The 23,852-nt window shown below is 52.5% G+C and overlaps 2 protein-coding genes across 3 annotated transcripts in view; one reads left to right on the top strand and one right to left on the bottom strand.

Moving 5' to 3' along the window:
• Window positions 1-5,131: 5,131 nt before the first annotated feature.
• On the top strand, window positions 5,132-17,016 carry Chga (chromogranin A). The gene is made up of 8 exons (XM_052738828.1): window positions 5,132-5,389; window positions 6,114-6,160; window positions 8,399-8,492; window positions 9,257-9,325; window positions 11,841-11,975; window positions 13,495-13,896; window positions 14,403-14,869; window positions 16,572-17,016. Exons 1-8 carry the CDS (start codon window positions 5,344-5,346, stop codon window positions 16,653-16,655), a joined length of 1,344 nt encoding a protein of 447 aa, XP_052594788.1. The 5' UTR covers window positions 5,132-5,343; the 3' UTR covers window positions 16,656-17,016.
• A 3,417-nt stretch (window positions 17,017-20,433) lies between these two features.
• Window positions 20,434-23,852, bottom strand: part of Itpk1 (inositol-tetrakisphosphate 1-kinase) — a 142,424-nt gene continuing 139,005 nt past the window's right edge. For both annotated transcript variants that reach the window (XM_052738829.1, XM_052738830.1), the window contains one exon: window positions 20,434-22,263. In XM_052738829.1, the coding sequence (XP_052594789.1) occupies window positions 21,905-22,263 (359 nt within the window). In that variant the 3' untranslated portion in view covers window positions 20,434-21,904. The remainder of the gene's footprint in view (window positions 22,264-23,852) is intronic.

The following is a 23,852-nucleotide window of genomic DNA, read 5'->3' on the forward strand; positions in this document are numbered from 1 at the left end:
AGGGTGTGGGGAAAGGCCCTGGTGGCTCCTGGGAGCACAGCCAGTACGTTATGGGAGTGCCAGACATAGATAAGGAGGGAACGTGGAATTTGCTACAAGCTCTGCACTAAGCTGGTTATTTGACCTCAGAAGTAGTGCTCAACCTCTCTGGACCACAGGTTCTGCATGGGTCAGATAGGAACAGCAACTTTCTCCTACAATGATCACACCAACCTGGAGCGTGGAGACTCCTATATCTAATCCCTGTGTTCTTACAGTGGCTTTAAAAACAATGACAACCTTATCTGACATATATTTGTTCATCCTTAAATTGTATGGTTTGCTGAGTTTTTATATGCAGCCATCACCACAATCAAAACTATGAAGAGATGCCTGGTTTGCTTTTCTTTTGCTGTTGCTATTTTAGTTTCTGTTCTGATACAAGGTCTCGCTATGTAGCCCAAGCTGGCCTTAAAATTCGAATCTTTCTAGCTAGCCTCATGAGTGCTGGGATCACAGTTATGATTTATATGTGTGTGTGTGTGTGTGTGTGTGTGTGTGTGTGTGTGTGTGTGTGTGTGTGTATCTCGTTTTTGAGATAGATCTCTCTATTTAGTCCTGGATTTCCTGTAGACTAGTCTGGCCTGGACCTCACAGAGATCTGTCTACCTCTGCCTCCTGAGTGCTGGGATTAAAGGTGTGGCCACCATGCTCAGGCCTGGTAAACTTTTAACTGCTGAGCCATCTCTTCAGTCCCCCAGATTTTCTGGCTTATTGTGGAGAGCTTAGGAGGACTCATGGAGGTGTGGGAAGTGGGACCAGGGAACCAGAGGGCACATGTCACTAAAGAAAGGAATCTGGAGATATTCCAGTTCAAATCTCTTCCATTGCTTCTACTAGTTTATCAACTACTTAGTCAGTTAATCTAACTAATTAGAGACAGAGTCTCACTATGTAGCCCAAGATGGAGTCAAACCCATGATCCTCTTTCTTCAGCATGACAGGTGCTGTAATTACATATCGGTTCTTTTCACCATTTTAAAGGGAAAAAATGCAATGGTGTGAACTGACTTGTCAAAAGTCATCTAGCTAGTATGAGGTAGAGCTGGGACAATGTTTGTTTTTTTTTTTTTTTTTTTTTTTGGTTTTTCGAGACAGGGTTTCTCTGTGTAGCTTTGCGCCTTTCCTGGGACTCACTTGGTAGCCCAGGCTGGCCTCGAACTCACAGAGATCTGCCTGGCTCTGCCTCCCGAGTGCTGGGATTAAAGGCGTGCGCCACCACCGCCCGGCGGGACAATGTTTTTTAAATGATGCAAAAAGATGCTAATACAACCAGGTGTGCATTATAAGTGCTTATAATCCCTGCACTTGGGAACCTGAAATGGGCAGGTCTTGAATTCAAAGCAGCCTGAACCACATGAGAAGACTATGTCTCAACCACGACAACAAACAACAACAACCTACAGAGCCACAGTAACTAAATTAACATGATATTTGCATCAAAATGGACTCACAGACAAACAGAATAAAATAGAGAACTCAGGAAAAAAAATCTATGCGCCCATGCACATCTGTTGGAGACTGAAACAGCCTCCTTAACCAACAGTGCTGGGAAGGCAGAATACTCTGATGTAGAAGACTGAAACCAGAGCCCTACCTCTCACTCTGTACAAAAACCCAACTCAAAATAGATGGAAGATCCTAATGAAAGCCTAGAAGCTTTGACTACTAGAGTGAACACAGGGGAAGAGGACAAGGTGGCACACATCTATAATTCTAGCATTTGAGGTGGAGGTGTGAGGATCAGGAGTTCAAGGCTGGCTTCTATTATACAGCAAGTCTGGGGCCAGCCTGGGTTACATGGGCTATGATCTCCCAAAAGTACCAATGACTCTCCTGTAGAGAAAGCAGGGTCTTTTAGACCGTAAAACATCGCTGTAAGGGACGTGATGAGGAGAGAGGATCACTCTTCTAGGCTTCTGTTTCTCAGAGGTGAAAAATAACCAATTGTTGGGAATTTTATAAAACTTCACAAATTGTTTTTAGAAAAAAATGTATTCCTAATTATTATGTAATGGTTATTTATTTGTTTAAAGTTTAAGCCATTAGAAGAACATAGTATCTTAACACTCTGATCCCTGCCGTTTGTTAGGTAAGTTTCCAACCAAAGCCTGGCGGTCAAGGAGGGACGAGAGTTTCAGCACCGAGGACAGCGACCATCGTGTCCCAACCTCCTAGCCCACCACTGGGCTTGGCGCCGTGTGCTTCAAAGAAATCCTGCATCGTGGCTTGGGGATTACATGTCAAAGCACAGTCCCACCCTCATCGCCCTCTTGTGGACCCCTGAGGAGTCCCCATTAGAGGATTCCGATTGGCTGCAGAAGCCCATGATCTAGCTGTATCACACTGTGTGCTCCAGAGGGTGATACAGCCTGGGAAGCTGTGGGCAAAGGAACTGGAAAGCTGAGGAGGGAGCAGGTGGAGGGAAGATTCCGGAAGCCTCTAAGCTTCCCCAGGTTTGACTCTTCTTGCTAGCCTGCTTGCTACGCTCACCGTCCTCAGTGAACCAACCTCAGGGCCCAGGGTTTGGGATATGAGGCACTTCCGTCTGCCACCCCCACCCAGGCTGAGGAGACCTTTATTAGAGGAAAGTAAACATTTGACAAAGAAAGAAAGCACACCCTTAATTGGAGGCCCCCCAGGGCTGTTTGCAGAGGCAGATGGGAGGAGATCTAATGAAACCACCTCGCACAGTCCTTGGTGCACACCTCACAGATAAAGCCTCATTGCCAGGCAACAGGGCTTTTCCACCCAGAGGCCTGATAAGGGGCTTGGTGAGGCTGTGTGTTTGGAAAATATGACTTTGTAAGCAAGGCCCAGAGTGTGTTGATTCTGCCCAATGCCAGAGCCCACTGCCAGATAAGCAGCTGCCAGGTTCCCTGGGGTATCGGCAGGGTTGTTCCTCCCAGGACCTCTGACAGAGCCTGTCAGCATGAAGACACCCTGAGCCACAGTCGGAGAGAGGCCCAGCATTATCTAGGATCAGATGCTACTCAAGGGGCTTCATTAGTCACCAAGGGCAGCTGGCGGGATGAGGGTGGGAGGGTGTCAGGGCTGCAGAAACTGGCTACATCCAGGGTAATACCGCAGCCCCTGGTGCCTTCTACTCCACTCTTCTGATGACTTCCTTTCCCTCAGACTGAAAACCAAAGTCCGTACAGAGGCCCATGAGTTTCCACATGACCCTCGCTCAACACCGTCTCCCCTCTGCCACCAACTGTGGGGCTTGTTCCCTTCTAGTCACATTGGCTTTATTTTTCTTTTCTGCCTCACACTTTCTGGGTACATGGCTGCCCCCCGGGCTTTTGCACGAGCTGTCCATTCTCCCTAGAATGTTCTTCCACGTGTTATACATCTCTCTTTCTCAGTTCTTCCCAGTCCTTATTCAAGTTGCCACCATCAGGAAGCTGACTGGCCTGTTATTCCAAGGCTTTTCACCCTGCTCAGAGCTCTCCTTTTCTCCATCGCCGTCACAGCCTTCTAAGTTACTATCTAATGTGTTTTGTTGTTATGGCTCATTGCTCATTGTCTGTCTCTTCAGTTTAGCAAAGCTCCAAGAAGGCAGAATTCTGACCTTCCTTCCACATTAGCATATTCCAGGCATTGAACACAGAGCATACATAGTAGGTACTCAATGAGTGTTTGATGGATAACAAAACGTCTCTGGCCGGGCGGTGGTGGCGCACGCCTTTAATCCCAGCACTCGGGAGGCAGAGGCAGGCGGATCTTTGTGAGTTCGAGGCCAGCCTGGTCTACAGAGCGAGATCCAGGAAAGGCGCAAAGCTACACAGAGAAACCCTGTCTCGAAAAACAAAAACAAAAACAAAAACAAAAAAAAAGAAAAGAAAAGAAAAGAAAGAAAAAGAAAACATCTCTGGCTCAATTCTAAAGGACTCTAGAGGAACTAATGAAAAAGAGTCCATGCTTGGCCAGGCAGTGGTTGTGCATTCATTTAATCCCAGCACTTGGGAGGCAGAGGCAGGCAGATCTTTGTGAGTTCGAGGCCAGCCTGGTCTACAAAGCAAGTTCCAGGACAGCCAGCACTGCACAGAGAGACCCTATTTTGAAAAACAAAAACAAAAGAGTCCATGCTCATGAGCCCCTGCCAGGCCACTAAGCCAGTGGGGGAGGGCTGGCAGCAACCCACAACTCTAGTACCATCACCCGAAATCTCAGGAAGAAGGAGGCAGCCTTGTCCACACAGGAAGACGCAAAGACTTGCCTCTCCTTCTGCCCTGCTGTGGATGTGCTATGTGACTCAGGCCATGGGACTATCCATTTCTGAGTCTCAATTTCCTTTTTGGGGACATGAGATTGGCTTTGCTCTCTTTGTCTAAAAGCAACAGATATCTACACTTGCACCCCAAATATCCAGGTTTTAAGAACATTTAAGAAGAGGCAAGACCGGTTGGAAACAGAGGTGTCCCTGGAGTGCTGGACTAGGATGGACCACTTCCATTTTAGCTTGATGGTGGAAACTGCCTCCCACTGCCACCTCACTTGCCTCTTGAGAGCTATGAGCCCAAGACCCACCCAGATGTGGGCTGAACCTTCAAGCCATACACTGGACAAGTGTGAAATCATTGGCTGTCAGTGAGGAGCTCTCAGCACCGTGAAAGCACTATCAAATAACAAATAAATACATACACACAGTGACAGAATGTGAGGCACAAAACTGGGTTGCTAGAGAGGCCTCCCTCACTCAGGCAGGGGTCAGGAGGCTTCAGTGAGGCTCGCTGGGTATTCCAGGGAGTTCTGAAATGTGAGCATGCCTCCAGCCAGTGAAATCAAGAGAAAAGTACGCTAAGTAGAGGAGAACTCAGCAGTCTGGAGAGGTACAGGAACCTCGGTGAATAGGGGAGGAATGCAAGGTTCAGAGACAGGAGTGACTTGTCCACGGGTACACATCAAGTTGACAGGTGGAGGTTCAGCTGGGCCCCTCCGGAAGCCGGGGACTCTTCAACGCCACCGGCTAAGAGTAGGTTGGAGGCAGCCTGAGGTGAGGCTGGAGGTGGAGCGGGACCCAAAGGTGGGAAAAGGGCGCAGGGGGCGGTCCTATGACGTAATTTCCTGGGTGTGCGCATTTGCGTGTGCGCGTGTGCGTGTGTGTGTGTGTTTGTGCGTGTGTGTATGTGTGTATAAAAGAGGGCATAGCGTTGCTGCTGCTACTGCTGCCGCCACCGCCGCCGCCGCCGCTACCGCAGTGTTCCCGCTGGGGCATAGCTCGAGTGGACAGATCATAGGGCCACTCCTGCCATCCTCCTGCCGCAGTTCGTCCACACTTTCCGCACCGCCCAGCTCGCCATGCGCTCCGCCGCGATCCTGGCGCTTCTGCTGTGCGCCGGGCAAGGTGAGCGGCTCTGGGCTCGGCAGCGGGGTCCCCTCTCCTACCCCAGGTCCCTTGCAAAGCCCTAGGATTCAGCACCACGGACAGCACCCAGGGCTCGCGTCAAGGTCTAGCTGCTGGATCCATGTGGCCTCCGGTCTCCCAGGTCTCCCACCACACCCAGAGGGGCTGTGGAGCCCAACCCAACCCCGCGGGGCAGCTCCCTCTATCCCCCCCGCCTCGCATCATCCACCGTGCTGGGCTCTGCGCCGACCAAGGTCACTGGGGGAGAAAGGGGACTGCTGCTGGCTCCCCAACCCCTCTCCGGTCCTTCCACCCTCCAGTCTGCCCTTGATCTCTTCCCTCACTCCAGCTCTTTGCCACCACTTCTGGGGTTTCTTTCCTTGCCTGCCTCTGTTCCTGCCTACCCGAGACCCACTACATGGCTGGTCTTGTTCGCATTGAACTTGATTTCAGCTCTGCACGTACCCTCCTCCCGTGGGGAAGGGTTGAGGCTCTTCAGTACAGCCTCTGAGGGCCACCCCTGGGGCAGCATGGAAGGGAAGCAGAAATCAGTGCTGGCGACTTATTTGGGTTTGGGGTGGGGATCGGTTTGAGGGAGACCATTGGGAGAGTGAGTGCCCCTCCCTGCCCCATAGGGAAGGACTATGCTTCCCTGGATGCAGAGAAATAACCCCAATTAGCAGTCTCACTCACTCTCTCTCTTTCTCTGTCTCCCTCTTTCCAGTCTTTGCCCTCCCTGTGAACAGTCCTATGACAAAAGGGGACAGTAAGGTAAGAAGGAATGTTGGGGTACCCTGGGAGAGGGAGATGCCCTGTGGGCCCCTCCTGGCTAGACCTTGGGCAGCTGCAGGAGGGAGTCTGGCATAGAGCCAAAGCCAGCACTGCAGCAGCTGAGCTGGGGACAGCTTACACAAGAAGGACATCAAAGATCTCTTGCTTCCCCTGCTGTCCAGCTGCAGTGACTTCCCAGGGGGCCCCGTCTCTCCTGCTGAAACCTGGGACCAGGGGCACTGGTCTGAGCCAGGACCATAGCTTCTCCTGTCCTAAGTGTCCACAGACCTGCCTGGCTCTGCCCTCCTTTGCCACTCCCTTCTACCTCCCCCCTCTGCCTCCCCTCTACCTCCCCCCTCTGCCTCCCCTCTCTATGTCCCCCCTCTGCCTCCCACCTCTGCCCAGGACTTCCTCTGGCAGTGAGAAACAAGCCATACCAAATTCTTGGACTCTGTTCCCATCAGAACCAGGGCTGTTCTCCCAGGATCTGGATGTCTCCATCGGAGCATCAGAGAGTTCTGTTCTCTATGTTCTGCGGGCTGTCTTCTGTGAGGGGCCACAGTTAAAAACCAAAGGCACCAAATGCTCTCCGTTTATTCGTTCAGTTGTATTTTCTTGTTTACTTGTTGTCAACTGTACACGGGCTAGCATTTCACTTTTCAGCACTCATTCTAGCTGAGCAACCTTGGAAAATCCAACTTCTCGAAGTGTCGCTTTATCCTGATGAAGAAAGAGTAGGATTCATGGGTGAAGCCACGGGTACCTAGTAGGCCCTCAGTGATTTTCCTAGAGCCTTCCTTTCCCCATCATTCTTTTCTCTTTCTTTTGTTTTTCATTTTTTCTTTTCTTCTTTCTTTCTTTTTTTTCTTTTTTCTTTTTTTTTTTAGACAGGGTCTCTCTATGTAGCCCTGACTATTCTGGGACTCATTAGGCTGGCCTCAAACTGAGAGAGATCCACCTGCCTCTGCCTCCTGAGGGCTGGGATTAAAGATATGCACCACAACACCCAGCTTCCCAGCATTCTTGAGACCACTGCTCAACTCCTGTCTCCTGGTGCTGCCCTCAAAGGCTGACGGTTGTCCGGTATTCTTTATGAAAAGTCTGGTGTTGGGAAGAAAGGGTACATGTTCCTAGGAGCTGCTTGCCAGCTCGGCTCCCACCACCATAGTATGGTAGCAGGGATCAGAGGCATCAGCAGTTGGGATGACCCGCATGTTCCCTTGGAGACTGTCTTCACTACATACCCTGACAGCCTTTGCCAGCTTGTTATCCTGGAACCATGGGTTGGATGTCTCCACATCCCATAGACACAGCCTCCCACACCTTCGCTCCCTGCCAGTGTTGCCTGACTCATGTCTGGCACCTCCTTCTCCTCCACCCAGCTGCAGGCTGTCGAAACAGGTCTGATGTTGTGAGTCCCTCCCTGAGCGTGTGTGGCACTTCACATTGGATGGAGTGTTTTCCATTGGGTGTGCATTCTCATCCTTGCTTTACACATGAGGAAGCTGAGGCTCAAAGAGACTAAGCCACTTGCTCAAGATCACACAGCTAGCATACCACCCAACGGTGGACACCGTCTTCAAAGGTCAGCTCTCTGCCAGGTGCCTCACTACCTGCTGCACCTCACCGGACTAGATAAAACATTCAGAGATATGTCTTGGTCTGGAGTGAGCATTGAGATGTCACTAGTTGGTATCCCACATCCAGCCGGGAGTTCTTCCCATGGAACAGTGTGGAGCTACACGGTGTGGCTGCAGAATGGGAGGTGGTCCTGTTTCTGGCAAGTTCGAGTCCAGGTGGGTTTGGGTTCTTCACTGGACAGCCTGGAGGACATCTTGGAGGAGCTGATCCTTTGGAATCTGCTGGACCCCAAGAGGTCCTCTTAGGTCTCAGAGGTGGCCCCATCCTTAGAAAACTACTCAAAGAGTGAGAAGATGGTAGGCACATACTCCTACTCCTGCCCTTCCTTAGCAGTGATCCCCTTGGGGCACCTACTGGTATGCCCATGTGATTGGTTTGGCCCATAGTGTGTGTGTGTGTGTGTGTGTGTGTGTGTGTGTGTGTGTGTGTGTGTGTGTGTGTGTTCTGTTTCTATAGCTCTATGAGGTCTGGTTAAGGCCCCAGGGCCTCTTGCAAACAACATACATGCTCTTCTGCCCTCCTGGGAAAGTTGCCCTGGCACCTCGGGGGCTGAGCTCCATGTTTGTACCGGCCACAGCCTGCCTTGCTGTCTCCCAGGTGATGAAGTGTGTCGTGGAGGTCATCTCTGATTCACTGTCCAAACCCAGCCCCATGCCTGTCAGCCCTGAGTGTCTGGAGACCCTCCAAGGAGGTAGGAGCCAGAGGCTGGAGGAGGGACTGGGAGGCCAGGATGGGGGCGGGTGGTTCTTGACAGGACTAACCATCTCACCCGGAAGTCATTGCCCCAGTGCCCTGGTCTGTGCTGGAATCTGGGGAGCACACATGAAGAGGTGACAGCTCCTGGAACCGATCCTAAAGCGTGTCAACTCTTCGAGGGGACATATGGCAGTTAGCCAGAAGCCTGGGCAGAATGAAGGGGCTGGAACAGCAAGCCGCAGACTGGGCACCCTGTGGACCAGGGTTCTGGGTGCTTTTGTTCCCAGGGTTTGGAGTCCCGCTGACATCGGTAGCCATTCTCTGGATCTGGGATGAATAAGAGGGTGTTACGTGGGCCTGAGAAGGACCACATCTTTTCAAGCTGATAGTCCAGTTTGTCTAGCCCATGATAGCACTGGTGATGGACAGGTAGAAAATGAGGAAGGATGTCAGGAGGAACAGACAGGGCAGGCAGCATGGAGGTGGGAAGTATTTACACATTCACCTGAGCCTGAGGTCCACAGCCCCTTCCCAGGAGACTGGGCATACAGCCAGCAGGTGACCTTTCTGCTGCAGTAGGGAGGTGACTGCCATCTTGGAAATGAGGAATTCCAGTGTTCTACCAAGATGCAGGCTTGCCACTGCCTCCCGGTGCTGAGTTTCCAGAATAAATGCTTGAGCTCAGCTGAAAATGTCCACGCTAATCTCTCCCGGGGCTGTCCTCTGAAAGCCATTGGTAACTGTGATCTCTCCCTTCAGATGAGAGGGTCCTCTCCATTCTGCGACACCAGAATTTGCTGAAGGAACTCCAAGACCTGGCTCTCCAAGGTATTTCAGCACCGCACACAATTCTGGGGGAAAAGTTAGCAAGAGAGCAGAAGAGAACCCGGGTGGAAGCTGAGCATACTCAGGTGCTCAGTTCCAGAGCAGAAAGGTGGGGTCCTTCATGCCACTTGACTCTATTGTCCAGACTGTTAAAGAGATCAAGGCCCAGAGAGGCTGAGTGATTTCTCCAACGTCACACAGTGAGTAGACCTTGTTAAGAGCAGAGACAATTCTGCTGACACTCCTTGGCCTCTTCTGGAGGGCAGTCATCCAGGGAGGCCATGAGGATTCTTCTCTGCAGACCACACAGAGAGAGAAGGCTTTGGCTTCCTTGTGACTCTTTCTCCATGCTTGCCCCTAAACACAGAGCAGACTTACAGTGTGTCTTGGGTTGAGAGGTGACTTTTCCCAGACCCTTTTCAGACAGGGGTTTGAGGCCGAGGGCTCACAGCATTGAGGGTGTGCAAGCTGGCCAGCGGGCCACGATGGAAGCTCTGGTCACATCACCACCCCCAGTGCCTTCTCGTTTGAGGGAGGGTGAAGCACCGCCCTGGAGACTTGGAGGGCCTGGGCTCCAGCTCTGCTTCTGCCCCGCCTGCCTCCTGAGGAAAGTAGCCATGCTTGTGGGGTAGGACCTCAGTGCCTTGTGCATGTATCTGTCACCTTTGCTCAACTCAAACCAATGCCACCCTGAGGCCTTTGGGGCAGTATGAACTGTGTGTGAAGATGGAGAGAGATTTGGGTAAAAAGTGAGCAAAAATTAACCCTAGGGCTGGCGGTGGTGGCACACGCCTTTAATCCCAGCACTCGGGAAGCAGAGGCAGGCGGATCTCTGTGATTTTGAAGCCAGCCTGGTCCAGGATAGTCAAGATTACACAGAGAAACCCTGTCTCAAAAAACAAACAACAGGGTTGGGAATTTAGCTCAGTGGTAGAGTGCTTGCCTAGCAAGCGCAAGGCCCTGAGTTCGGTCCTCAGCTCCAAAAGAAAAAGAAAAACAACAACAACAAAATTAACCCTCACAACCCTCCTTCCCTGAGGTAGCTTGCCCTTTTTCTCTCACTTGCTGGTCTGTCTTGGCAATAAACACCAACCTCCTTGTTTTATTTTTTTGAGACAGGATCTCCTATAGCCCAGGCTGGCTTGAAACTTACTGTGTTGCCCTTGAACTTCAGATCCTCCAGTCCTCCCCTCCCAGAGTGCTAGAATTCCAGGTGTGGGCTACTACACTGTTTTATGTGGTGCTGCAGATGGAACCCAGGGCTTCATGATGCTAAGCAAACACTCCACCAACCGAACAGCCCCAGTCCCAGAATCCATGCCTAGCATACAGGGGACAGTGGCTGGTGCTGGGGTAGTTATAATCCATTTTGTTCCGTCTTCATTTTTGTTTTGAAACAGAGTCTCATTGAATAGCTCATACTGCCCTTGACCCTGTCCTGCCTCAGCCTTTGGAGGGCTGGGCTTGCAAGCATGTGCCACCACACCCACCATACCAGGTCCATGCTCAAGGCACTGTGGTCCTACCCCTGAAACATGGCCGCTTTCCTCAGGAGGTAGCTAGGGTTGGAGGAGGGCTGGAGCTCAGGTGTTCCAGGTCTCCAGGATAGTGCTTTTTAAAAAACATTAGATATTTTAAGGATAATTTTAAAATTAAATATTGGATGGATATTCCATTTAAATAACCATTTCAGTAGAGACTATTCGAGAGGAATGTGCCCTACTCTACACCCTTACACATATGCGTCTAATAATACACAGCATCTGTGCACATCGGTTGTTTTCCATTATGAGGGCACCAGGTGTGTCTTCAGCCATCATGGTCATCACTCTGTTCCCTCTTGGGTTCTGTATCCCTTGCACAGGGACCTCTGCCTTAACATGAGTCTGTTTATAGATGAGCATCTGAACCTTGGGGAGCCCACATTGCCCAAGGTCACAGAGCCATGGGCATGGCCAGGAGAGGCCTGGAGCCCACTGTAGCTGGGTTGGGCAAACTTCCTAGCCTGCATTGACCCTAAGCTACAGAGCTGTGTCCTGATGCAGACACAGCTACAGGATTCTCAGGGTGGCAGCAGTAGCAGCAGCAGGGGCTATGAAGGCAAAGGGACTCTGGGCCATGGGGTAGGTACAGCCCTGGGCTCAATGGTAAGCATAGCACCTACCTTCTTTGGGGTCCAAACTTGGGTTTCCAGAGAAGTGGGGTTTCTTGAATAAAGGAGGAGTTCAGGGCTGCTGTACGGTCATGGATCCTGAGGGTTTCTCAGTGTTCCTGCTGCCTTGGGGAACCTTTGTTCCATTTGGACCCTTATTGCTCTCCAAGGTATAAGAAGAGCTTTCTCTCCTTTCCCATTGGGAACACCGAGTCAGAGGGATGGTGTGGCCTGATGGGCTCCAGCTGAGAGTCTGTACCCTCAGCCTCTCTCTAAGAACACAGGTGGTGAGGTAGGCCTACAGTGTCATGGACAGATGTGTCAGGGCTTGGCCACATGGGACCTTCCCTTGTCCCCTCCTACCAGGTGCCAAGGAGCGGGCCCAGCAGCAGCCGAAGCAGCAGGCAGAGCAGCAGAAGCCACAGCAGCAACACAGCAGCTTCGAGGATGAGCTCTCAGAAGTGTTTGAGAACCAGAGCCCTGAGGCCAAGCACGGAGGAGGTGGGTGTGGCCAGCTGGGAGAGGAGGGGCCTGCAAGGGGAACAGTGGTCCCCAGGGGGCGCTGCTTCTTCAGAGCAGGAAGGCGGCTACCATTCCCTTCCCTTTATATGTGGGAAACCGAGGCCCAGAAGATTAAGTCCCTTGCACAGGATTCCTACCATAACTGGGAATTTGGACTTGGCTCTGTCTTATCCAAAGCCCTTGAATTGTTCCCACACCAGTTCCCTGCTCCAGAGGCAGCAATAACCCTGGGCCAACCTCATGGCTCCTGTCACACAGCCCTGTCTCCTGCTCCTGTCTTTCTGGGACTAAGTACCACCTTAGTTGAAGGTGTTGAAGGAGGGTCCAGAGGAGCAGGTTCTAAATACAAAATGACCTGGGTCATTGGCCTTGAAGCTAAAGAGGTCATCCTCGGGCAGTGTCACCCAGCTCCCCATCCTATACGTGCGACAAACTGCAGAACTGGGATTTTTATGTCCAAAGTGGACAGAAAGGCCAGTTCCCAGCAGATGGTCCATGGTCATCCTCTGGACCAAATGGACATACACAAGTGTGTCGGGCACCCCCACATCAGCTGCATTGTCACCCTGGTGGCAGCTTGTCGTGCTCCACAGACTCCCACATACCGCTCCCATGGGAACGAGTATCTTGATCACCTGTGGTGCTGTGAGAAGGGAATAGTGTGTGTGTGTGTGTGTGTGTGTGTGTGTGTGTGTGTGTGTGTGTGTACAGGAGTCTGAGCAATGACAGGTATCTTGGCTTTCTGAACATTGTCTTCAGTTCTGTGGTCTGGGTGCCCTCAAGCCCTGGTGACAGGTAGACAGTAGCATGTCCCTGGTGGTGCTCTGTTCAGCAGCCAAACAGAAACAGGAGGGATTTTTACTCTTGAAGCCTGTCTGCAAGAAGACATCTTTTAGGGTTAGAGCGATGGCTCGGTGATTAAGAGCACTGGCTGCTCTTCCGGAGGACCCAGGTTCAATTCCCAGCTCCCACATGGCCGCTCACAGCTGTCTGTAACTCCAGTTCCAGGGGATCCTACACTCTCACACCAAGGCACATAAAATAAGATTAAATAAATTTATATATATACATGATATCTTTCAGTGGAGCCTTGTAAGTACTAATCACACAGAGCTCAAGACATGCAGGGACTACCTCACACACAGAAAGGCTAAATGGTCTGCCCCAGATCACACAGCAGTCTAGCCGCTGTCCTAGGTTATGGTTCAGGGTTCTGTCTTCTGGGGTCATTTCAAATTATGTTAATTTTATTTGTTGTTCCATTTTTGCTTTCAAAATTACATCCTGTTTTGAGAAGCAGAATTAAAGATGCCCAGTTCAAATGGTCTCATATCAAGCTCCCAAATGAAATGTGAAATATGAAAAGGGTGACCCCAATTCTTCTTCTAGGGTGGGCTTCCTGGAAACCAAGATATACGATGACAGACTTGAAGTTGACCTCAGGAGCCCCTGAGGGCAGCTAGGTCCTCAGCTTGACTCTGTCATTCTGTGTTCACAGACACGGTAGCAGAAGCTCCCTCTAAGGAAGCTGTGGAGAAGAGAGAGGATTCTGACGAGGTGCAACAGGATGGCTCTGAGGGAACCACGGAGGGACCCAGGCCTCAGGCCTTTCCAGAGCCTGGGCAGAAGTTCTCTATGATGGGGAACAGTCAGGCCCCTGGGGAGGATGCAGCCACCAATACCCAGCCTCCAGCCAGCCTCCCCAACCAGGAGCATATGGACCCACAGGCCATGGGGGACAGTGAGAGAGGCCTGAATGCCCAGCAGCAAGCCGGAAAAACCAAGCAAGAGGAGGAAAAGGAGGAGGCAGAGGGGGTTAGAGAGAAGGCTGGGCCTGAAGAGGTCCCCACTGAAGCATCCAGCTCCCAACCCGAATACGAGGAGATCCAGAAAGATGGGGGTATGTATGCCGACAGGACCTCAAGTCATGTGTCTGAGAGAGGGAGAGCCTTATGCCACCTCCATAACAACCCTGAAAGATGGGTGTCATCCCCACCCTCCGGGGAAACAACAGGCTCCGAGAGGTCATATAATTTGCCCAAGACTACACAGCCAATTGGTAATCAAAGCTGTGATGCCAACTCCAGTTTGTCTGTCTCCCAAACCAAGCAACAGTCGCCCTTCTGTACCTGGGAGGGATGAGGGGCTTCGGGGAGATGCTTGGAGAATGTAGAGAAGACAGGGTGAGGTTCAGTGAGGGACTCTGCCAACTCACTTCCTGGAGTTTGGGGAGGGTCTAGCAAAGCACAGTATGAAGATTGCTCTGTGCTCTGGGTGCAGCTGCCATGGAGGGGCTGGCTGGACCCTGGATGGCGAGCTTGGCCTTAGAGGTGGCTGCACAGAGGATCTTGGGGGCGTGGCAGCCCTTCCTCACTTACTTCCTGTTCTTACCACCACCTGCTCCAGGTCAGTCGGAGTCTCAGGCAGTGGATGGAGGCGGAAAGACCGGGGCTTCTGAAGCTCAGTTACCCAAGGGGAAGGGGGAGCCGGAGCACTCTCAGCAGGAGGAAGATGGGGAAGATGTGATGGCAGGGCCCCCCCAAGGTCTCTTCCCAGGCGGGAAGAGTCAGGAGCTGGAGCATAAGCAGGAGGAAGAAGAAGAGGAGCGTCTGTCCAGAGACTGGGAGGGCAAGCGATGGAGCAGGATGGACCAGCTGGCCAAGGAGCTGACAGCAGAGAAGCGGCTGGAGGAGGAGGATGACCCTGACCGCTCCATGAAGCTCCCTTTCCGGGCCCGGGCCTATGGCTTCAGGGACCCCGGGCCTCAGCTACGGCGGGGCTGGAGGCCATCTTCCAGAGAAGATAGTGTGGAGGCCCGAGGTGACTTTGAAGAAAAGAAGGAGGAGGAAGGCAGCGCCAACCGCAGAGCAGAGGTTGGTATAGCCAAGGGTAGCTGTGCCCAGCAGCCCCTCCCCCACTGAGGGGACATGGTTTCTCTTAGCTGGAGCCTGGAGGGATCCTCAGATGGGCTTCTCAGGGGACAATGGCTTACAGCAGGTGTTTAATAGAGCTACTGGGCCCTTGCCTCTGCTGGTGTGTGAGCAGGATTCGGGAGTGACGGGGGGGGGGGGGGGGGGGGGGGGGGGGAGGCATGGTGCTTGGGATGGAGAGCTTGACAAGACTGGCTTGGGGCCTCTCAGGGCACCTGTAGCCCTGGGAACTGGGAAGGGATGCTAAGGGACAGTCTGGTTGGGGGCAATGTCCTCCCAGTTCCCAGGCAACTCAGTTGTACCTACTCCTGGGTTCGAACTCACATATAGCCCACAACGGCACAGCAGGGGCAGGGTTAGCTGAACCTTGGTAAGCAGACAGGGAGGCATGGAGGCACCGGTAGACTTGGTTCCACCTGGTCCTGGCTGTGTGATCTTGGGCAGGCCATTGTCCCTCTCTGAGTCTCATTAGTTTCCCCATTTTTGAAATGGGAGTATGGAGTCTCTCTAATTCACCTCATTATAACCAGAAACATGACCTCTCAAACCCCGATCTACACAAGACCACTTGGGCAGCTGCAAGGGTGGTATGGGAGCTGGGCTTCTCGGCAGGCAGGATGCCTCCTGAGCTGGAGGGGGCCTTGGTGGGACCTGGCTAAGCCAGTGCTGTGGAGGGAGTTGGGATTCTATGGGAAGCATGCTCTACCCACAGCCCTGACCTCAAGGCTCTTTCCCACCCACACGGAAGCCTTCTTTAGGTCCTGCCCATCTTCCGACCTGGAGCAAGGTCCCACTGACATCTTAGGAGTGGGCACTGGCAGGGAGGTCTGTTCTTGGAGGTAGAGGAAAGGTGAAATGAACTGCACTGTGCTCCTTGCCCCAGCTCTGGTCCCAGAACAAGATGGGCAGTTTTAAGAACCCCTTTACCCACCTGTAAGAGCTTCTTACTCACGAACAAAGGTATCCTGTAGTGAAGGAGCAGGGACCCCAGGTGTTATAGACAGGGTGAGGTGGGGGATAGTCTTGTTAGAAACTTCAGCAACACAGAACTCATACTCCATGGGCTGCTCTAAGATAGAAGGATCTAGAGTCCCTATTTCCAGGGCAGCCACTGTCAGTATCCTTCGGACATTGCCTCGGCAGGGCAGTAAAATTGAGACTTAGTGGCTCAGAGGAAGGCCTCCTGCTTCCCTGCCCATCCTGACCAGAGCATGGAATAGTCTAGGGTCAGGACCAAATGTCAGAACCCAGCCCCGGGCAGGTCCATAGTGATGTTGCCCTGACCATTGGTCCAGCAGGCTCAGAGGCTGTAGGAGACAGATCAAGCCAGACTGGCTGCACCCCAGGAACCAGCACTGGTATCCAGGCTGAGGCAGGGTCCTAAAAGGAGCCATATACCCATAGGATTAAATGGGGGTTGGATAAGAGGCCACGAGGGCCTTGGGCATAATGGTCCCCAGAGCATCCCAGCATTTGCTGGGTGGCATCATTTTGCCTGTGATGTAGACGCATCCCCTGGGGTTCTGATGCAAAGTCACTTGTCTGAGGCTAGCTGCCAACAAACAGCAGGGCCAGTCTGGCTGAGTGTGCCATTGACGATTCCAACACGGGCCAGCCCCAAGTGACCCTGTCTGTTCCCTCCTAGGACCAGGAGCTAGAGAGCCTGTCAGCCATCGAGGCAGAGCTGGAGAAGGTGGCTCACCAGCTGCAGGCGTTGCGGCGGGGCTGAGGCACTGGCTGGTGGGGCCAGCCATGGCTTCAAGGCACCCTGTGACCCTGGTCCCACGGCTTGAATGCTGCTCCTAGTAGGGAGGCTGCCTCTAGCCCACCAGAGTCCAGGCTGTCCTCGTGCCCCTCACTCCCTCTAGTTCTCAGCCCCTGGCCTGGACACTTCTGCGGGACAGCCCTGACTGTCAACACAGATTCCTTCTCTGAACACAGGCAGCTTTCTAGAAGTTTCTCTTCCACCTTATCCACGGGGCACAACGGCAATAACTTCTGACCTTTGGGTGAAAGCCAAGAACTCCCGACTATAAGATATTCCAGATAAAATGTATTGAAGGAAGAATAAACCTGCTTTGGGCTCTTTCCTTTTCTTTGATTTTTCTTTCCTGTTCCACTCAGAGTTGGATAGGACTGGGTAGTTTCTATGCTGGGCTGGGTGTGTGTTTGGGGGGGGCTCCTTTCTGGGCCATTTACTGGGCAAGTGACTTTGTATCACTGAGCCTCAGTTTCACCTGTAGATGAAGGTGCTGAAGTGCCCAGAACAAGGTGTGGGGATGCCCACCACCACAGGGGGTCCACCACCCGTGCCAGCTTATCTCCCAGCCATCCCTGAGCTGGGCACAGTTTCTGCTGAGACTGTCCTTCTGGACTGTCCCCTAGTTACCTTGGCGCTGGGTGGAGGTTGACAGGCCCCAGGATAATACGGTCCACTGGTCATAGGCACCAGATCAATGCTGGACTCCCCACCATGGTTTCTGTGGTGCTCATGTGCCCATGACCACAGGCATGGGACCGTGGGGTGTCTGAGGTATGGGGCAGGAAGAGTTTACTAGAAAATAACAGGTCTTAGGCTCAGCTTTGAGAATGGGGAAAGGGAGGCAGGGAAGAAGAAATGGTACATTGAAGTCACAGGTAGAGCTGGCCCACCAAACTTTTAAGCATGGGAATTTCGTAAGTTATGCCATCAGGCCAGGCTGGTGTGCTAGACTCATGGGTGCTGGCTACTAGGGTCAATCATTCAGTCACTCATCAAACATTTGTATGTAGCCTAGTACGCCTGCACACAAAACCTGGGATGAAACCCTGGCTTCGGAGACCCTTTGTCTCACTGGGTAAGTCAGATCCTCCTACAGCCAATGTGGCCTCTGATTGTTGGGCTTGTTCACGGCTCTGCTGGCTTCAACTTCAGATGGGAACTTATCTCCTTGTTCACTGCCTGTGCACCTCGACTAAAAGCCATCTGGTGAGGGACTTCCAGGTGGTGATGATGAACACGTGGGGACTGGGCTTGGCCTTAGCAGTCTGCCTGGGTGAGGTTCTCCTGCTAGAGGAAGCAAGAGCATGTTCTTTGAGCCCGAGGGGCAGGGACATCACTGCTACCCCAGACAGAGCCAACTCTAGAGTTCCAGCTGGTATTTGAGAGCCGGGTCCCAACAGTCCAAACCCTGTCTCAGCCCACCCATTCATTACCTAGAGTGCTTGGTCAGCCTTTCTGGCCCTCCCAGAACCTCAGTTTCCCAATATGGAATATTTCTTTCTACTGAATTGTGGTAAGGCCTGACTGTGTCAGACTGCAGACGAAAAACTCCTTCAGCAGTGGAAGACTTGGGAGGACAGAGGTGGAAGGTCTTAGCCTGAAATTTTCAAGTGAGGCCTAGCTTCTCGCTGCTACTGCAGCCTGCACCCGAGTTTGAGGCACACCCTGCGTGAGGCCACTGCTGAGACATGGTTTTCTTCAGGGTTAGACACCTCCTAACAGTTATGGCATTCCACAAATTCCCACTAGGCTACCAGAGACCCAAAACATCCACCAACAGGACTAAGTGGCAACAGAACCCAGGGACACCTTGTCACCAGAGGACCCCATCCCAAAGATGAGCCACCTGCAGTCATATCACAAGAAGCAAAGACAGAGCCGGGCAGGAGCCAATGGACAGTGTGGCTTTGTAGATAGTACAGGTCCAAGTGCATTTGGTGTACAGATGGCTACAAGATACACAGCGGGGTGGGGTGGGGGTGGGGCAAGCAGGAGCTATCACAAAGCTCAGGTGTGGACACTACTTAGCTCCTCAGGGAGCACAGCTCTGTATAAACCCTGGGTAAGCTCTCTATGCAGGAAGCTTCAGGGAAATATCACTTCATATGTCCTGTAGGGGCCTCTCCAAGATGCCAAGCCCCATTAGAGCCAGGAATCAAAGAAAAGTCGATCATTTCCGAAAAAGACTGAAGTTGGGGAGGTACCTCCCAGTCACAAGCAAAAGGGAAGAGGACCCAAGCGGGAGGGGCCATGCTGCTGTGGCAGTCAGTCCTTCTCTGCAGGACATTGGAAAGGGCCATTCCCCAGAGTATGCTGCCACTGGCCTGGCAGAAAAGGGGTTGAGGCGTAGGCTTTCACCATGAGGGGAGGGTCTGTGGAGAAGCCCTGGAGCCATCATCTGAGTTATACCTGGCTGGGCAGGGCAGATGAGCATGGGGGCAGCAGCACTCAACGTAGGCCTGCCTAAACTGGGGGCTCCTGGACCCCAGAAGTTCCCACACAGGGTCATGGCTCCTGTTCACCCATGCTGGAGGAGGCAGGCTCTTTTAGACCAGCTTGAGGGCTCTGGAGCGACAGGGGCCATAGCCACAGCAAGTTGAAGTGGGAATGCTGTTGGGATCCCACTGGTTAAGTGACTGATTTATAGGGAATATTAAAAGGCAAGCAACCCCTCCCAGGACATCAGCAAGGCCATCCAGCGGCTTTATAGTCAGCAACCAATGTGAGTGCTCTAGAGTAGACAGGGGCCAGCCTTCAGGTCAGAATGGCAATGTCCTTTTGTCTCCGAAGGCCTGTTCAGCAGACACTATTTGCCCCAGCCATTAAAACCTCAATTTCTTGCTGTAGCCTTAAAAAAAGAATGTTATGTATATGGGAGCAACTGTAAGTGTTCAGAGTCCAAAAGAGGGTTGGGGTGTCTGCTTCCATTACTCTCTGCCCATCTTTTAAGGTAGGGTCTCCCTGAACCTGGGCTTGTATTTCCTTGGCTAGGCTGGGAGCCAGCAAGCCCCAGTGGTCCCCCCGTCTCTATCCCTACACTCTTGAGTTGGAATTAGAGGAGAGCACTGGATGCCTGGCCTGTTACAGAGGTGCCAGGCTCTGAACTCCAGTCATCACGATGGCACAGCAAACATCCTCAACCACTGAGCCATCTCCTTGGTGTCCCCATCAACCTACTGGGCTTTTGACTTGCTGTGGAGCCTTCTTAGTAGCTTCAGAGAGATGCTCACTCAGGGTGGCTTTTCCTCCATTGATGGGGCTCATGGGGATAGCCCCCTAAATAGCTGAGGGTTCAGTGGATCCAATTCTGCAGGTTAGCCTACCCATGGTGCAAGGCAAATCTAGACACTTCTGTGACACCAACAATGACCTAGACCCAGAGCAGACCCCACTCATCTCCCTTGGTGAGGACAGACCCCAGCAGCTAGTGCTTGGTAGTGTCATGTTTTTGAAAAGTCACATTTCTATACCATTAAAGTATCTGCAAGCATGTGGCCCCAGGTCCCTGCTCCCGTTTTTACTCCTGGAAAAGTGAACTGCCCTCAATACCTGCATGGAGACCTGTGGAAATGGTGCATTGCCAGAAGGTAGTTACTTGGCAGTGTGACCCTGGGGAGAAAGGAGCTCTAGGGAACGGGATACTGCCTATACCCTGCCTGCTCACAAGGCAGAGACTGGGAATTCTATTCTGAAAAGCCAATGGTGTCTTATCAAACATCTTTAATGACTGTGACCACATATGAGATGTAGTTTGATCTCAGTAGTTTATTCTGGAGACAAAGCAGTGCGAGAGCCGGTCACACTTCCCACCCCACCCCCACCCCGTATTCAGGGGCAGGCCTGGGAAGGTGACATACAGACATCATCAGGTTCAACACTCAGGTCCTGTAAACGTGGTTAGTCCTGGGGTTCTGTTTCCAAGAAAGCCAACCAGCCCCTCCTTGCCCAAAGGATGCCCCACCATGGTCCCACTTAGTAGCCTCCCTAGGGCTGCTGGGTGCTTCCTCTAGTGTCCTCCATCTTCTTGGATCTAAGGACAATCCAAAGGCCTAGTTCTCTTTGCAAAGTGAGCGGATATCTTAAGACACAAGATCAGTCTTGGGGGTCCTGGGCTGCTCACCCAGGGTTCCACAGGTGTTCTTTCCTGTGGGCTTTGGGACCAGTGAGCAGTCTGCCAGCTGCTGTGGGGACAGAGCGAGTCTGAAGTGAGGCACAGCTCCCTCGGGGGCTTGTCTAGTGCTCAGTGCAAGGGACTTGCCATGAACACTGCGCTGGGCCTGGCTGTACCAGGAGGGGCTGGTGTGTGTGTGCAGGAGCAGCCCAGCCATCGGCAGCCTCCTCTCACCTGAAAGGAGGGACCCAGACGATGGCACAGAGAAGCAGGCATCCTCGTGGGCTAGAACACTAGGTCAGCTCTTCAGTTCTCTGTCTCAGGAGCCACCCTGAAGACTCATGGAATGATTTGTTCAAAGTCCCAGCACAAATCCTGGGTCCTGACATACTCCTGGACTCCTAGCCAGGCGACCTCCCTTCTGGGTCCCAGTGAGCAATAGACAGGGTGGAGAGGATGGTGGCCTGGTGTAGTCCACAGAGCCAGTGAAGACTGGCAACAGCTAAGGGGCTTTGGCTCCGCCCACAGGAAGCTTCTTTCCCCTTCCCACAACCCAGGGCCTCAGCACAGAGCTCCCCACTGCCAGCTTTGGAGGAGACCACATCTGGGGAAAGAGGGACAGTGAAGTCTGGGTGTGGGCAGAGGTGGAGAGGGGAGGAACAGGGAAACCGTTCGTCCTTCTGCCTGTTCAGTTGCAATAGCCTGGCCAGACACGGGCCTCCTTCCGGGGTGGCCCAGAAGCCTGGCCCACAGCAGCCATGAAGACAGACAGACATGCACACATACACTTGCATGACAACCACACACACAACATGCACACACCCCACTTCACATTCAGACCTAGTGTTGAGAACACAAGCGTGTGTAAACTCAGTGAGGAGATCTGCTCAGCAGGAGTTAGGCGGCATCCTCAAGGCTGGACCACTGGTGTTCTGCTCCGTCTCCCCCATCATTCCGATCATGACATCAGAAAATCAGGTAAAAAATTAAAACAGAGAAGCATCAGATCACCGGGAATTCTTAGTAGTGTTTCCCGTTGGGAGCTGCTGGCCCAGTGGGTGTGTTCCACGCTCTGCGCCGCCCCTCTGGGTCCTGGGCTCTGTGGCTACTGTGAGGAGGCCTTGGTGGCCAGGGAGGCCACGCAGTGCTGCTGGAAGCTGGGGGACACACCGGGGGTGCAGCCAAGTCTCTGATGCGGCAGCTTGGCAGAGCCACCGGCACCCAGGCTGCCGGCTTCGGGCTCAGTCTTCCAGGGTGTGTCCTGGCCCTTCATGCTGCTGCAGCAGCCAGGGCTGGCACTGCACGTCCTCTCACCAGCCAGGCTGCCCGCCTGGTCCGCCAGGAGCCTGTTGTGCCTCAGCGGGGCCACTTCCTCCGTGGCAGCTCCGCCTGTGCTCTGGCCTTGCAGGACTGTGGCAATGTGGTTCAGAAGGTCGGTAAAGAACTCGCTCACACCCTCATAGCCTGGAGATGGAGAGACAGAAGGTAGTGGGTATCAGCCCAGGAATAGGAGGGGAGAAAGAAGCAGAAATAATGGGCTCCCAGGACTTGGGGAGGCACTCTCAGTATCGAAGGGTGGTGGGAGTCACAGAGGCTGGTGCACATGGTCCACAGGGCTGGCCCTAGACTGTTGTCTGTTCCCTGAGTGTGGGAAGTCCCATAGCTCCAGCTGATACAAGATGAATCTTGTTTTTGTTGGGCACTGCCTTGGCTCACCTACTGCTATAGTTTGGGTAAGTAGTGCGCTTTCCAAAGTTCATGTCCTCAGCTCAAGCAGCTATTGGGAGTGGTAGAAGAGCCTAAGAGATCATCCAGTCATTTCAGACACGCCTTCTCTCCCGTCAGGTAACCAGTGTCCTCTGCCAGTGATTCCTCGTAATATCTGCCCTGTCATAGGCTCAAATCAATGGGGCGAAATCATCACGGACTGAAACGTTCAAAACTCAAATAACCTTTCCTCTTTAAGTTGATCATCTTGGGTATTTTGTTACAGTAACAGAAAACTGAGGAACGTAACCATCCAACTCTGACAGGATGCACAGTCAGAGATGGCCATGCCAAAGTGTATTCCTCATACGATTACTGACAAATTGAGTCTGACCTCAGACCTGGGTCCTGGCCACTGTATCCTATCTTGAGCCTCAGCTTTCTTGTCCACACAGCAACAGACCAGTTCTCATAGTGCAGACATCTGTGAGCACCACAGGAGGGCTAGACATGGGTGGGTCTGACCCGGTGGCCTCAGGCCACACCAAATCTATTCCCTCTCACCCTAAAACACCTTCAGGGATGCTATCTGTGCCCCAGGCTGAGGAACAGCACCTACAAACAGATTGCCAAGGCCACCATCTCTGGCATAAAAATTTACGTTAACCACCTGGAAGAAGAACACACTTTCACACATGCACTCACGCATGCATGCACACTGCAGATGCAAATGCCAGTAACGTCCCCAGGAATCACCCAGCAGGTTTCAGAGTCAGGGTGAGGATTTGTTGACTCCCAACAAACTACTTCCAAAGATGTGAGGCGAGACCTCTTCTCACCTGCTCGGAATGATGTGCCTAGGTTAGAACTGGTACCATACTATGGGTATAAGCTGAGGTGGCACTGTGTGGGGGCCAGGCCACTGGGCTACCTTGTATTATTTGGTAACCCTGTGATTTTGAGGAAGCCTGAAGCAAGGGCGCTCATGGTAAAGCTAACAAAGTGGCTGGCAAGAATCACAGCACAGCAAATGTCAATGCCATCCTCACCACTCTGTCTCTAGGATACATGTGGAGATGAGGGATTGCCAACCATGACAGGGAAGATGGTGATGCCACCATGCTGGTGTTCCTAGGGTGTCAAAAGTGTCAACCACTGGGCTGTGAGCCTCATGTTCCTTGGCTCACTGCCTATGTTCCTCAGTTCATCTTACAGGGGTCTTGAGGGCTCTGCAAGGCCCCAGGTCACAGAGATCCTACATGACAGAACTGTGATCAATCCAGATCCTCTGATCTTGTCTGTTTTTTTTTTTTTTTTTTTTTTTTTTTTTTTTTGGTTTTTCGAGA

This window comes from Peromyscus californicus, unplaced genomic scaffold, assembly GCF_007827085.1.
Source record: "Peromyscus californicus insignis strain IS unplaced genomic scaffold, ASM782708v3 Scaffold_15__1_contigs__length_86483966, whole genome shotgun sequence".
Taxonomy (NCBI): Eukaryota; Metazoa; Chordata; class Mammalia; order Rodentia; family Cricetidae; genus Peromyscus; species Peromyscus californicus.